Source organism: Mustela nivalis (genome assembly GCF_964662115.1).
Source record: "Mustela nivalis genome assembly, chromosome: 18".
NCBI classification, from domain to species: Eukaryota; Metazoa; Chordata; class Mammalia; order Carnivora; family Mustelidae; genus Mustela; species Mustela nivalis.
Window position 1 is genome coordinate 31,849,032 of NC_139037.1, and position 12,034 is coordinate 31,861,065.

The 12,034-nt window shown below is 49.6% G+C and overlaps 1 protein-coding gene across 5 annotated transcripts in view; it reads right to left on the bottom strand.

Moving 5' to 3' along the window:
• Positions 1 to 7,163: 7,163 nt before the first annotated feature.
• NOD2 (nucleotide binding oligomerization domain containing 2) overlaps positions 7,164 to 12,034 on the bottom strand; it is a 35,224-nt gene continuing 30,353 nt past the window's right edge. For 4 of the 5 annotated variants that reach the window (XM_082712181.1, XM_082712179.1, XM_082712182.1 and 1 more), the window contains 2 exons: positions 9,935 to 10,018; positions 7,164 to 8,475 (listed from right to left, as the gene is read on the bottom strand). In XM_082712181.1, coding sequence (XP_082568307.1) covers positions 8,403 to 8,475; positions 9,935 to 10,018 — 157 coding nt within the window. In that variant the 3' untranslated portion in view covers positions 7,164 to 8,402. Of the gene's footprint in view, positions 8,476 to 9,934; positions 10,019 to 12,034 lie in introns of those variants that run through there. The other variant, XM_082712180.1, reaches the window with a different exon arrangement.

Consider the following 12,034-nt stretch of genomic DNA (forward strand, 5'->3'; position numbering starts at 1 on the left):
GAGCCTTGCTTCAGAGCATGCCTTGCTGCACTGGATACTCCTGTTAATTAATTCCTTCTCCTTTGACATTTTAAGTACCAATTATAGGAGAAGGTGATTAATACTGAGGAAAGAAGAGGGGTGTGTGTATTTAATCATGAGAGGGAAAATTTCCCCAGTGGAAAGTGACATTTCTGAAGATCTGGGCAGTTTAAACCAGCAAGTACATAAAAGTCACATGAGTGATTACTAACAGTACCAGTCCACAGGCCACCAACCTCCCTGGCCCTAAGCACCGAAGATGAAACGGACATCTTTTGAAAACCTAAGCCCCAATGCACTCTTGTCTTTCCCTTGTTCATCCTTATCCTGTGTCCTGAGTTTCATGACCTCAGTGATGTAAAAAGCAATAAAATGGAAATCAACAGGCCTGGCTCACAGCGTGGCCTTAGGTGACACTGTTCCCTCCTGGCTCTAGATTCTCCAATAAAGTCAGGAGGACTCAGAGGTCACCATCTGGCTGTCTGGGCTAACAATTCAGCCTGAAGACAATTTTTGCTTGACCTGTACAGTGAGGAGGAGGAAGGAGAAGAGGGAGTGGAGTGGGAGAGAAAGAGTTTGAATCCTTTAAGACAGGGCAGTCTCCCTTTCCCCTGTTTGCCACACTGCTCTCTACTGGCCCCCAAAGGTCAGTTTGCCACCCCTGGACAAAGATGTCTTCAAGCTCTTTCTGATGACCGTGCTTGGTGCTGCTGAGCCTGCTGCTTTCTGCCCTACCCGCCAGCTGTGAGAGCCCCTGCGACCCATTCCTTGAATCAGACAGTGTCAAAGCCTGACTTCATCCAAGAGATATTCTTCCAAGCCAGACCCGATAAACAAGGCTTATCTCAATTACCGTCTCCCATAATGACTGCCTAGAACATTGTGTTGAAAACAATTCTAAAACTGTATTCAGGCTCTCTGGGGAAAAGAGATGTCTGCCAGGGGATAAGATGGGGGAATAGTGTCATGGTGCTATTATTTGCAATCCTTGCTAAGCCAGCCTCTCCTTTTACAGAGAGGAGATTAAGGTCCAGAGAGGGAAAATAACTTGTCCCAGGTCACCCAGGAGATGAGCTGAGACACTGATTCTCCTGATTTCAAGTCAGGATCTTTCCAGCTCCGTTGGAACAAATTCTCCAAATGCAATGCCTCTCCTTTCTGCTTTCCAATCCTCCCCTTGTTTCAGGCATAACCAAAGTCCACCTTCTTCCAAGGGTCTTTGCAGATGGCCCCAGGCCCTGTCGTTGATGCCCTCCACCTCCACACAGCCTGTTCCACTGCTGGCTGAACTACCGAGCATGGACCAAGAAGCACAGGGGCATCTGAGATAGAGTCCACCCATACCCTCTGGCAAGGAAGGGCAGACCTTAAAGGACTAGCTCCGAGATCACATCCTGAGCTACCGAGGTTGGAGTGAGCCCCAGAACGAGAACTGTTCTGAGCACACGTAAGAGGTGGTGGGGCACTGAGGGCAGGCCTGTTCGAGGAAGTCACCTATAAGATGAAATAAGGAAGATGACTAGCAGCCCGGGGGGGAAGGGGAGCACATGGGGCAAAGGGAACAAGGCTGTGCATGACAACGGTGAAGGAACCGAAAGAGGCAGAGCACGGTAAATGGGGACACAAAAGAGGCCAGCAGGTAGGACCCTGGGAGTCCTAAAGTTTTGATCTTTAGCTTATGAACAGGATCCTGTTGAAGGATTTTAATAGGGTAATTCGCTCTGATTCTAAACCGTCTTGCATAGCGCTCATTGAACACAGCAGGAACCCAACCAAAAGCCACTGGATTAAATGGAGCTCTTTCTCCCAAGAGCTGGAAACCTGGTGGCCTGGGAGGGACCTAGGACTTGGAGTAACACCCCTGGAGGTCCCCAGCAAACCTTCTCAGGAACACGATTAACTGTCATTTCTGAGACGCTGCCCCGTGCTCCCCAAATGGCTACCACAGGCTACCTCTTACTTCCAGCCTCACAAAATTCAGTGTTGCAGATGGTACTGCCCGCTTAGTTAGCATCTCCGCCCCACAGAGCCGGAAGGGAAGGTCCTGATATTCCTCCACTCCCCCTGAAGTCCATCTGTTTTCCCCATCCCAGGAAATGGCAACTCCTGGCTATTCATGCAGATTCGCATGCTTCCAGGCATTTCCCTCCCATTCCTGGGATAGGGGCGTTCGGCATAAGCTCCAAACCAGGGGGCTAATGAATGAGCTCTGAATCACGGGACTAACTGAACCAAGCATCCCCACAGGCAAGGAGACCGCATGGGCCTTTTCTCCATACGGCCCGGCCTGGTGTTTCAGTCCATGGATGGGTAGAGAGTCTGCCATTCCAAGGATGAGCTTGTCTCTTAGCTGTGGGGGTGGTTGGGGAGTGGGTCTCCAGGTGCAACTGAACATGCTGTCTGGGGGCTTTTACTCCGGATACCCAAAAGCTCTTTTTGATAAGATAAAAGTGATTACTTTAATCATCTTTCCCCTAATCCTGCTTAACTAAAAATACATGCTCCTCTGTTGGAGCTATTTGCTGTTATCAATGATAAATGATCTCTGTGTGATTTGAAAAACATACCCATAGAGAAAAGGGGTCTAAGGCTCTTCATTGAGACTTCTGTGCTATCTCTGGGATCCCATTTGGGACAGTAAAACACATTAAAAATGATCTCACATGGCAAGAAAACTTCCTCCCTTAGGAAGGAGACACTGATTGTGTCAGGAGAAAGGCGATTCATTTTTATAATCTTTTTTTTTTAAGATTTTATTTATTTATTTGACAGAGAGAGATCACAAGTAGGCAGAGAGGCTGGCAGAGAGAGAGAGGAAGAGAAGCAGGCTCCCTGCTGAGCAGAGAGCCCCATGACAGGATCAATCCCAGGACCCTGGGATCATGACCTGAGCAGAAAGCAGAAGCTTTAACCCACTGAGCCACCCCGGCGCTCCTTGTTTTTATAATCTTGCCCAACTTCTATGTTCTGCTTCCTTTAAGCAGGCTGATTCTCCATTAGGTTTACAAATATTTGAGCTTCAGTTATGCACTAGGCACTATTCTAGCCCCAGAGGACTCTGCGGCAAGCATGACTCTTGTTCTTCTCATGGAGCTGACATTCTAGGGGAAGGAAGAAACACACGGATGTCAGTTGGCCTGTGCTGGGAGGACACTAGCAAGCTGGGCTGGGGAGCAGAGAGTGGTTGGGGACTACTGTTGGAGGTAGACAGCTCAGGGAAGGGGTCTCTTGATGAGCTGACATTTGAACAAAGACCTGCAGTAAATGAGGAAGCCAGCCAGGCCACTGTCTAGGGAAGAGTGTTCCTGTAAGAGGAAATAGGCAGGTGCAAAAGTATGGACGCACTCTGCATCGTCAAGGAGCAGCAAAGAAGCCGTGTGCTGGAGCGCAGGGAACGGGTGTCTGAGTGGCAAAGGGGAAGTCCATGAAAACCCCAGGGGCGGGCCAGGGGACCTTAACTTTCACCTTGAGCTAGATTGGGAAGTTCTGGTGAATTTCAACCAGAGCAGTGGCTCATCTGACTTACCTGTGAACAAGCTCATGTGTGGGCGTCAGGCCAGCCAGTTAAGACACTAATGTAGTAATCCAGGCAAGGCAAGGGTGCACCCCTTAGGAGGCCCTTCTTTCCTGGGGGTGGCGGGGAGACAGTGAGAAGGACGGGTATGTGGAACTGAAGACGTCAAGAAGGATGTTGTTCCAAGTAAAAACGGGAGAGGAGGGATTTTCACAGTGATTGATAACGGAGGGGTGGTGATGCCTAGAGGATTGAATTTGTGGATTATTCCAGAAATGATGATAGGTGGGATTAAATCTGGAGCCAAAAAAAAAAAAAAAAAAGGAATCTTGGAGAATCCAGTGATCTGGGATTGCCAGTCTGCACAGCTGAAGGCTCTCCCCATGTAATTCTCCAAGGGGCATCCTGGGCAGGTCATTCATGACCTTGCCGCTCACCTGGGGAAACCTGCCACCCAGGGCCCGGGCCTCTGTGCTCCCTGGCGTGCCGGCACTACCAGGGTGTGCCATCGCTGTGTGCTTCGCCCGCTGGGCTGCGCCCATCTCCTGAGTGGGGATGGAGGCGTGAAGATGTGTTGGTGCAATAATGAAATGATGCTGTATGTAGTCTCAACTCAGCCTGCTCGGAATGTGATTCCACCTCCCACACTTTCTGCGGGGTATATTCGTTCCAGTATCTGGTTTTGGCACTATGTGGGGGGGAGGGGGGCGGGGGGGTAACACTCAGATTGACATTTTTTTTTTCTTCTAGGATGATGGTGAATATAATTGAAATTCTGAAGCTCTTTTTTAAAAAAATTCTCCTACTCTGGTACCTTTTTTTTTTCCCCCTGCACAGAAGAATTATGTATTTTCAGCCACAAATCTGGAATGTATCTGTTCCTGTTCTGCAAAGGGATTTCTGGAAGTCGAACTAACTTGTTCGCAAGTTACCTGCCTGGGCCCAGAATGCTTTTGGTGGATCTGCTGGACTTTGGGAATTTAAGAATCTTCCACTCTGAGCTCTGACGGCAAGGACATATCCAGGTCCCAGTGGCACCCTTTGCTGGGCCCTCTTGAACTCTTCTCCATAATCTCTCCCTGGGTTATAACATCCAGGCCCAATGAGCCCATCCCCCTTTAGAGGCTGAGGACACCCACGCTATTAAACCTGGCAATGACCTCTCCCATGGGCTTCAGACTCAGGGCATAACTTGGTGTCTCCATTTGATGTCGCTCAGGTATCCCAAACTTGACTATCCAAAACAAAGTCCCTCCCACTTCCAAGGTTTCTTCCCATCTGTCTTCCCAGCTGACCTCCAAGATGGTGTGTCCCAGTGACTCAAGTCAAAAATCAAGGGGACTTGAATCTCCCCTCCCCCTCCTAGGATGTTTCTGGAATCCATCCTCTTCTCTTCACCTTTGCTGACACCACATTAAAACAACTGCCTCTCTTACCTGCAATAGCTTCTAGGTGGTTCTGTCTACTTTTTCTGCTCATCCCTCCCCTATGCTTTCCAGTCCCTTCTCCAACCAGGAGCAAAAGAGGTCTTCTTTGAATGTCATTGGGTCACATTTGACCCTGCTTAGAACTCTGCAATGGCTGGTCACTATTCTAAGATCAAGCCCAAGCCGTTGACCATGGTCAACTAGGCGCTTCATGAACTAATCCTACCTACCTCCCCGAACCCATGTAGACACTCGCCCCTTAGTTTGCCTTAAATGTATTTGTCTCCTGTGGCTGCTGTGACAAATTATCCCAGACTTGGTGGCTTAAAATGACACCAATTACTTCTCTTACAGTCCTGGAGGCCAGAATCAAAGTGACAGCAGGGCTATGTTCCTTCCACAGGTTCTAGGGGAAATGCCATGTCCTTGACTTTTCCAGCTTCCAGAGCTGCACCCCTTACCCCCATGGGACCCCCATCTCCCACCTTCAAAGCCAGCAGTCTAGCAACTTCCCTCAGTGATCACACCACCTTCTTCTGTGTCAAATTGCCCTCTGCCTCTCTCCTATAGAAACACTTGTGGGTACAAATACAGCCTATCTAGATAATCTAGGAAAATCTCCCCATCCCAAAAACCTCATCTTTATTTTTAAGATTCTATTTATTTATTCATGAGAGAGAGAGGCAGGGGAAGAAGCAGGGAGCCCAATGTGCGACTTGATCCCTGGACCCCAGGATCATGACCTGAGCCAAAGGCAGAAGCTTAACCAACTGAGTCACTCAGCGCCCCAGCCAAGATCCTCATCTTAATCACATCTTTATTTTTATTTTTTATTTTTTGAGAGAGAGAGAGAGCTTAATGGGGGATAGGCAGAGGGAGAGGGAGAGAATCTCAAGCAGACTCTCCACTGAGCAGGGAGCCTGATGTGGGGCTCAATCTCCCAACCCTGAGATCATCACCTGAGCCAAAATCAAGAGTTGGACGCTTAACCAACAGAGCTACCCAAGCGCCCCTAAACCATAACTTTAAATTACCTGTTGCCACATAAGGCAACATTCTCAGGCTCAAGGAAGGAGTTAAATATGTGGGGCCGTTATTCAGGCTACTACATGTACTGGGCTGTTCTCCATGACAGGTCTTCCTGAAGCTTGTCCTTGGTGAACAAGCCCCCTGACTCCTGGCAAGGCCAGGCCCTCCTCATAAGGTCCCAACCCTTACGTGTCTCTGCTCAATCCCCAATCGATTCCCCTCTGATAGAACCTTCACTTCCTTTTTTTTTTTTTTTTTTTTTTTTTTGAGAGAGAGAGTACACCCACGTGAGTAGAGGGGACAGGCAGAGGGAGAAGCAGGTGCTCCACTGAGGGGGAAGCCTCACATGGGGCTCAATCCCAGGACCCTGGGATCATGACCCGAGCCAAAGGTAGACACTTCACCAACTGAGTCACCCCGGCGCCTCTGTTTATTTCCTTCCTAGCCGTTATCACAGTGGACCTTATTTTCTGTATCTTCCAGTTCACTAGTTTTCTAACCACTTCTCCCCTCCTCACCAACCTACGTGCCTTGAGGACCGGGATTGTGTCTCTGTTGTTCTTCCACTGATGCTCCTACCATATCTGGCCCATAAATCATTGCTGAAGGAATTTCAGGAAAATGAAATTTACAATCCAAAGATGCTGCCACATGCAAGGACTGCTGTGTTGACTCCTCAGGGAAAGCTGGCCTAGTCGATCCCCACCTCTCTCCCAATCTTCTGTATCAGAACAGTGGACTGGACAAAAATGAACACCACGAGCAGAGAACCCACAGACAAGCCCGTATGCGGGAGCCCACAGACATGCTGCCGCATTTCGCAAGCCAGGTCCCCAAAACCTGGCCAGGGAGCGGATCTCACTTTGGTGAGGAGCCCCCTGAGCTCATTAAATGCAGCTGAGAATGATTTCAGCGAGACCGTCTCAGGAGGCTGCTTGCTGAGAAGAGCTGTTCCAGAACCTTCTCCATCCTTCTCCTGCTAAAGACTCCTGGAGCCCACATTGGCCTTGCCACCCCGCAGGGCACCATGAGACTTCCGCACGGCCTCAGACTTCACGCAGGGTTAGGCCTTTCTAAGCCGAAGCTCAGAGCGTTTTGTTTGCAGGCCTAGTTCTAAGAATTGCCTTTGCCCTAAACAATAAATGTTCTGGTGCAAACATCGTTCTTCCCTCTCCAAGTAAAAAACTGTTGCTTTAATATCTGACAACATTCAAGAATTTTTTTTTTTAAATATTTGGTCACAATGAAGACAGCTTGGGTGGGAGGAGGGCTCGCCACCGTTTTCTTCACTGTGACTATTTACAGTGTAAAATCCGTGGTTGCATTTTTCATAAAAAACAAACTGGGGAGAATAAAACAAAGTGGTTTGTAAATATTAACCAGTGTTCACGAATAATAATGTTTAAGTAGTAACCCTTGCACAGCACCTGACAGTTTATAGAGGCTTCAACATACATCATTTGGGGGGGGAAAAAATCCGGGAAAACATCTGTCTTATAAGGAAAAGTCTTTGATCTTGCCCCTATAAACTTCTGATCCATAACTTTCTATCACGTACCACCGAACCACCTCTTCGGAATCTATTTTGGAAGTCTGCTGTCAGAGTCCCTCTCCCAGGGACCAGGCAGAGCCCTGGGGGATTCGCTCCAAATCCTGGCCAGGACCGATTCTACAACACTGCGTTTGGGTGGAGAGCGGCCTCCAAAAGCTTAACTGAAGACTAACTGATTGCCCTGGAAATAAAAGAGTGTATGCAATATCAGCTGTAGTGTGGTCTTATTTTCCTTGAAAATCCAGAATGTCTGGGGGAACTAAGTGGCTGTCATGTGTCCCCTTTCAATAATGTCTTAAGTATCGGGAACGACAGCAGGTAAATTATAGCCCTTCCCACCCTGCATTTGTGGCTCTAAATAACAAAGCTGAAAACACCCAGTATTCTGAATCCTTCCCATGTGCAGGGGTATCCAGAATGGGGGGAGGGACCAGATGTGGCGAACAGCCTGGAGAGATGACCACCCAGGAGTTGAAACCTGGCAGAAAGTTGCATCCTGAGTCCCCCTCCTCATTGTGAGTCAGGCGGGAAGGGGCCTCTCCTGCGGATCCAGGTCTCGAACCCACAATGATACGGTAACATCCATGGGCCCTGCTGTCCTGTGTCAGATCAGCAGGAGGCAGGGAGGAGCTACCCTTCTGCGACACTCCATGGACTGAATCTTGGGCAGAACCAGATGCAAAATCGGCTGCAGAAAAGTATGCTGAGAAGGACCCTGTTGCTCCTTCCTCTGCTGGAACAGAGATGACCTGTTGCACCAGCCCTGACCTGGGCAGGACACGGCTCTGTATCCCACTTCAGGGGTCCAAACCCACAGCCTGTTCGCAAACACGCTGAGATCAACACTGGCCCCCAGGCCTCAGAGCAAGAGTCTGGTGTCTCTCTGGCCGAGTCTCTCCACTTCCTCGGCAGAGAACGTGTTGCCTCGGAGCCTAAAGGGGACAAAGCAAAGAGAGGTTCGGATGAGTGCTGAGCCTGGATGGTGCCTTTAATGGGAGGCTGCTACTTTCTAAACCTGGGCCTTGATGGCCTGGCCCTTGGGTCCTGCTGCAGCCCTGCCCTGCTGGCGTTAGCCTTGGTCCACCCAGGGCAGCTCACAAAATCATTGTGTGTGATGAAGCAAGACTTTGTGACTCTGCAGAGAAAATCTGCACCGGACCCAGCCGGCCCCAACTCCCCAAGGCTGGCGATTCTTTTTAAGGCAACAGCAGAATCTACCAAGAATGCAATGAGCAAACCCTCGTGCCCTCCCAAGTCCTGTCAACAGGTGGCAAATAACATCAGAACCCTTAAAATATCAACCCGATGCTGGCTTCTTCCCCCTGGACGCAGAATGTGACATTTCCTATGACCATGTGATGGTTTAAAACAAACACAGAAACAAAAACCCACGCTCTGCCCAGGATCCGAGGACCTCACGGTCTACAAGGCTTATGCAATCATACGGAAAGGAAAAATCTCTTCCCGACAAGTTTTTATTTTTAACTTCATCATCCAATATGTATTGTCGCTGTTGCTTTGTTTTGATTTTTGAGGGAGGGACCGGTCCATCAGCATATGCAAAGCAGGGGTTACAAGTTTAAAGGGACAAGACAGGCCACATAGAGCAGTCAAAGGAGGCTGGTGCAGGATGTCAGACTTTCTGGGTATGCGATCGGCATGAGCTGCTCTGCCCATCTCAGTGGGGCAGCCCTACTCTACTCTGCTTACTTGCTGGCATTTCCCATGGGGACCCAGAGTTGGAAACCTTGGGAAGAAAACTCAGAAATATGATTTCCATGGGGGAATCTCCTAGTTTTGAAAGGTTGGCTTGTAGCTCAGTGCCTGGAACACGTACAGTGGGACATTCACTCGTTACACACCAAACCGGGGGGAACCTTTCTACTTACTCTGGGAGTGAAATACATCCGTGGAAGGAAGGAGCATACATCTCTGAAGGTGAGACTCAGTGTTTTTTTCAAACACATGAAGGAATGTGGCTTTTAATTATAAAGATCTGGAAACACTGGGCAGCAGCACCTTCCTCCCCCCATCTACCCCCGCCCCCCAATGTCACCTCCATCCAGAGACAATAGCCCTGACCTGAGAAGGCAGGTGCAATGCCCCCAAGTTCATGTGTCCATGTCCATCTTCCACCACACCTCTTCCTACACTGTCACTGGGAACAGAAACCTTCCTGAATACTCAGGGTTTAAAAATGAACCACATGGTCCATGCTGGGATATGGGAAAACATCTTCCCCGGACAGAAATTAGATCCACTGCAAGTAGTATGGCATGGAATGTCAGGCCCAGGGGGAAAATGCTCAGGTTTCCTCTTTCTCCTGGCCCCATTTTACAGATTGGAAAAAGGAGGCTCAAAGAGGTAAAGGGGATGGCCCAGGGGCCTTACCAGACTTCTAGGATGGTGTCATTCCTTTCTAGGGCCCGCAGGAGGGCTTCTGCCCCAAAGTAGGTGATGGAGTTGTCAGACAGCCTGGAGAAGAAGATGGAAGGGTGAGCTTCAAGGATGCTTGGTTCTCCTCTTGGGCCTGTCCGATTAAAGGCGTCTTTGGGGGCTAGCCTACAGTACAAAAGCCCACCTGCCCCCTTGACATGTCCCTCTTCTGTCTGAGATTCCCGAAGAACTCATCCACAAAGGCTCAAGGCCCCCAAGGAAATGCACCCCTCTCTCGCCCATTCCCCGAATTCGTGTATCTAGTCAAGTAGCTACTCCCTCTGGAAGGCGATCTGGCATGAGGGGTTAAGTATGTGTGTTTTACTCCCTGGGTTCCAATCCAGCTTATACTGCTCCTTTTTGGATTTCCAGCAAATTAATGCCAACTTCCTTTAGGTCTTCCTCTGCAAGACCTAAAAGAGCACCTACCTTGTGGAGTTTAAGAGTTAAAACAAAGGAATAGGGGCGCCTGGGTAGCTCAGTGGGTTAAAGCCTCTGCCTTTGGCTCAGGTCATGATTCCAGGGTCCTGGGATCGAGCCCCACATCGGGCTCTCTGCTCAGCAGGAAGCCTGCTTCCCCCTCTCTCTCTGCCTACTTGTGATCTCTGTCTGTCAAATAAATAAATAAAATCTTAAAAAAAAAATGGCCAAATGCATTTGGCCCCATACTCAACTGATGGGAAATAACCAATAGATGGCAATATTTCCATTTGGGGAGTAGATGGGGGACACAGGAACATGGATTTGAGCAAATACGAGGTTGGCAGTTGAGAGGGGAGAAGGCACCCTGTTAGGGACAATGGGGGAAGAGCCACTACCCTTTGCCGTTCTTTTAGCTCACAGCTTGGCCTTCGAGACATCTCCAGGATTTCAGGACCATCCAGGAAGCAGCCCCAAAGCCAACACTGATAATAACGAAGGGCCAGGATCTGCTGAACTCTTACAACGCACCAGCCCAATACCTCCATCAGCTCAGTAACGCTCACGACCCTAAGAGCAGGGTCCCATTATTAATTACCCTCCTTTACACTCAGTGCCACTGAAACACAAATCCAAAGAGAAACAGTGGGTAATGTTGGAGCTGGGGTCCAAACCCAACCCACCAGGTACTGGAGCCCTTACACTGAACCAACGTTTGGTAGTCACTTTGCCTGGAAAAAGAAGGAAGCAGGATTTTTTTTTTTTCCTTTTTTCTTTCTTCCTTTTTTTCCCCCCCTAAGATACATAAGAAGCTTGCTTTTTTTTTTTTTTTTTTAAGATTTTACTTATTTATTTGAGGGAGAATACAAGCAGAGGGAAGGGGCAGAGGCACCAGCAGACTCCTCTCTGAGCAGGGAGCCTGATGGGGGGCTCGATCCAAGGACTCCAAGATCATAATCTGAGGCAAACTCAGATGTTTAACTGACTGAGCCACTCAGGTGCCCCAGGAAGCTCGCTTTAATGGGGAAACCATGAGGGATGATGGAATGCAGGGGTGCTTCATTCTACCAGGCAGCGGGGAACAAGGCCGGCTGCTATCCCTGGCAGCCCTTGGGGTTGCCTGAGCTAAGTCTGTGTCGGTGACGGAGGACAAACATGCCAAGTCCACACCTGGTTGGTACTAAAGTAACCAAGGTACTACTGCCAGACCCCCTCCCCCATGTGCAAAGCCTGGCGTCCCCCCCTTAGACCATCCAGGCATCCCCCAGTCCTCCCAGCTCCGTTTCACCCAAGTGACGAGTGGAAGTGTTTTCCCCCAAACATTTGGCAACTTCCTCGCCCCTGCAAAGCAACACAAACAAGTGTTGCCAGAGTGGCTGGCGGGCTGGCAGCAAAGCAGACACTCTCCCAGAGGCAGCTGTCTGCCCGCCTCGGAAGCCGAGCGTGTTCCATGGGCCACATTTGCCAGGGTGGATGCCACCCTTCCTGTCACACAAGGAGCTGTCTGAGGCTGTCCCTCTCCAGTAAGACCATTGGTGCCCCAGCAGGCACAGCTCCATCCTCCAGAAGCCCATGCACCAGCCGGTGATGACCCCTAGCTGGGCTCCTCCTCCCATCCTTTGTCCCTTTCCTGGG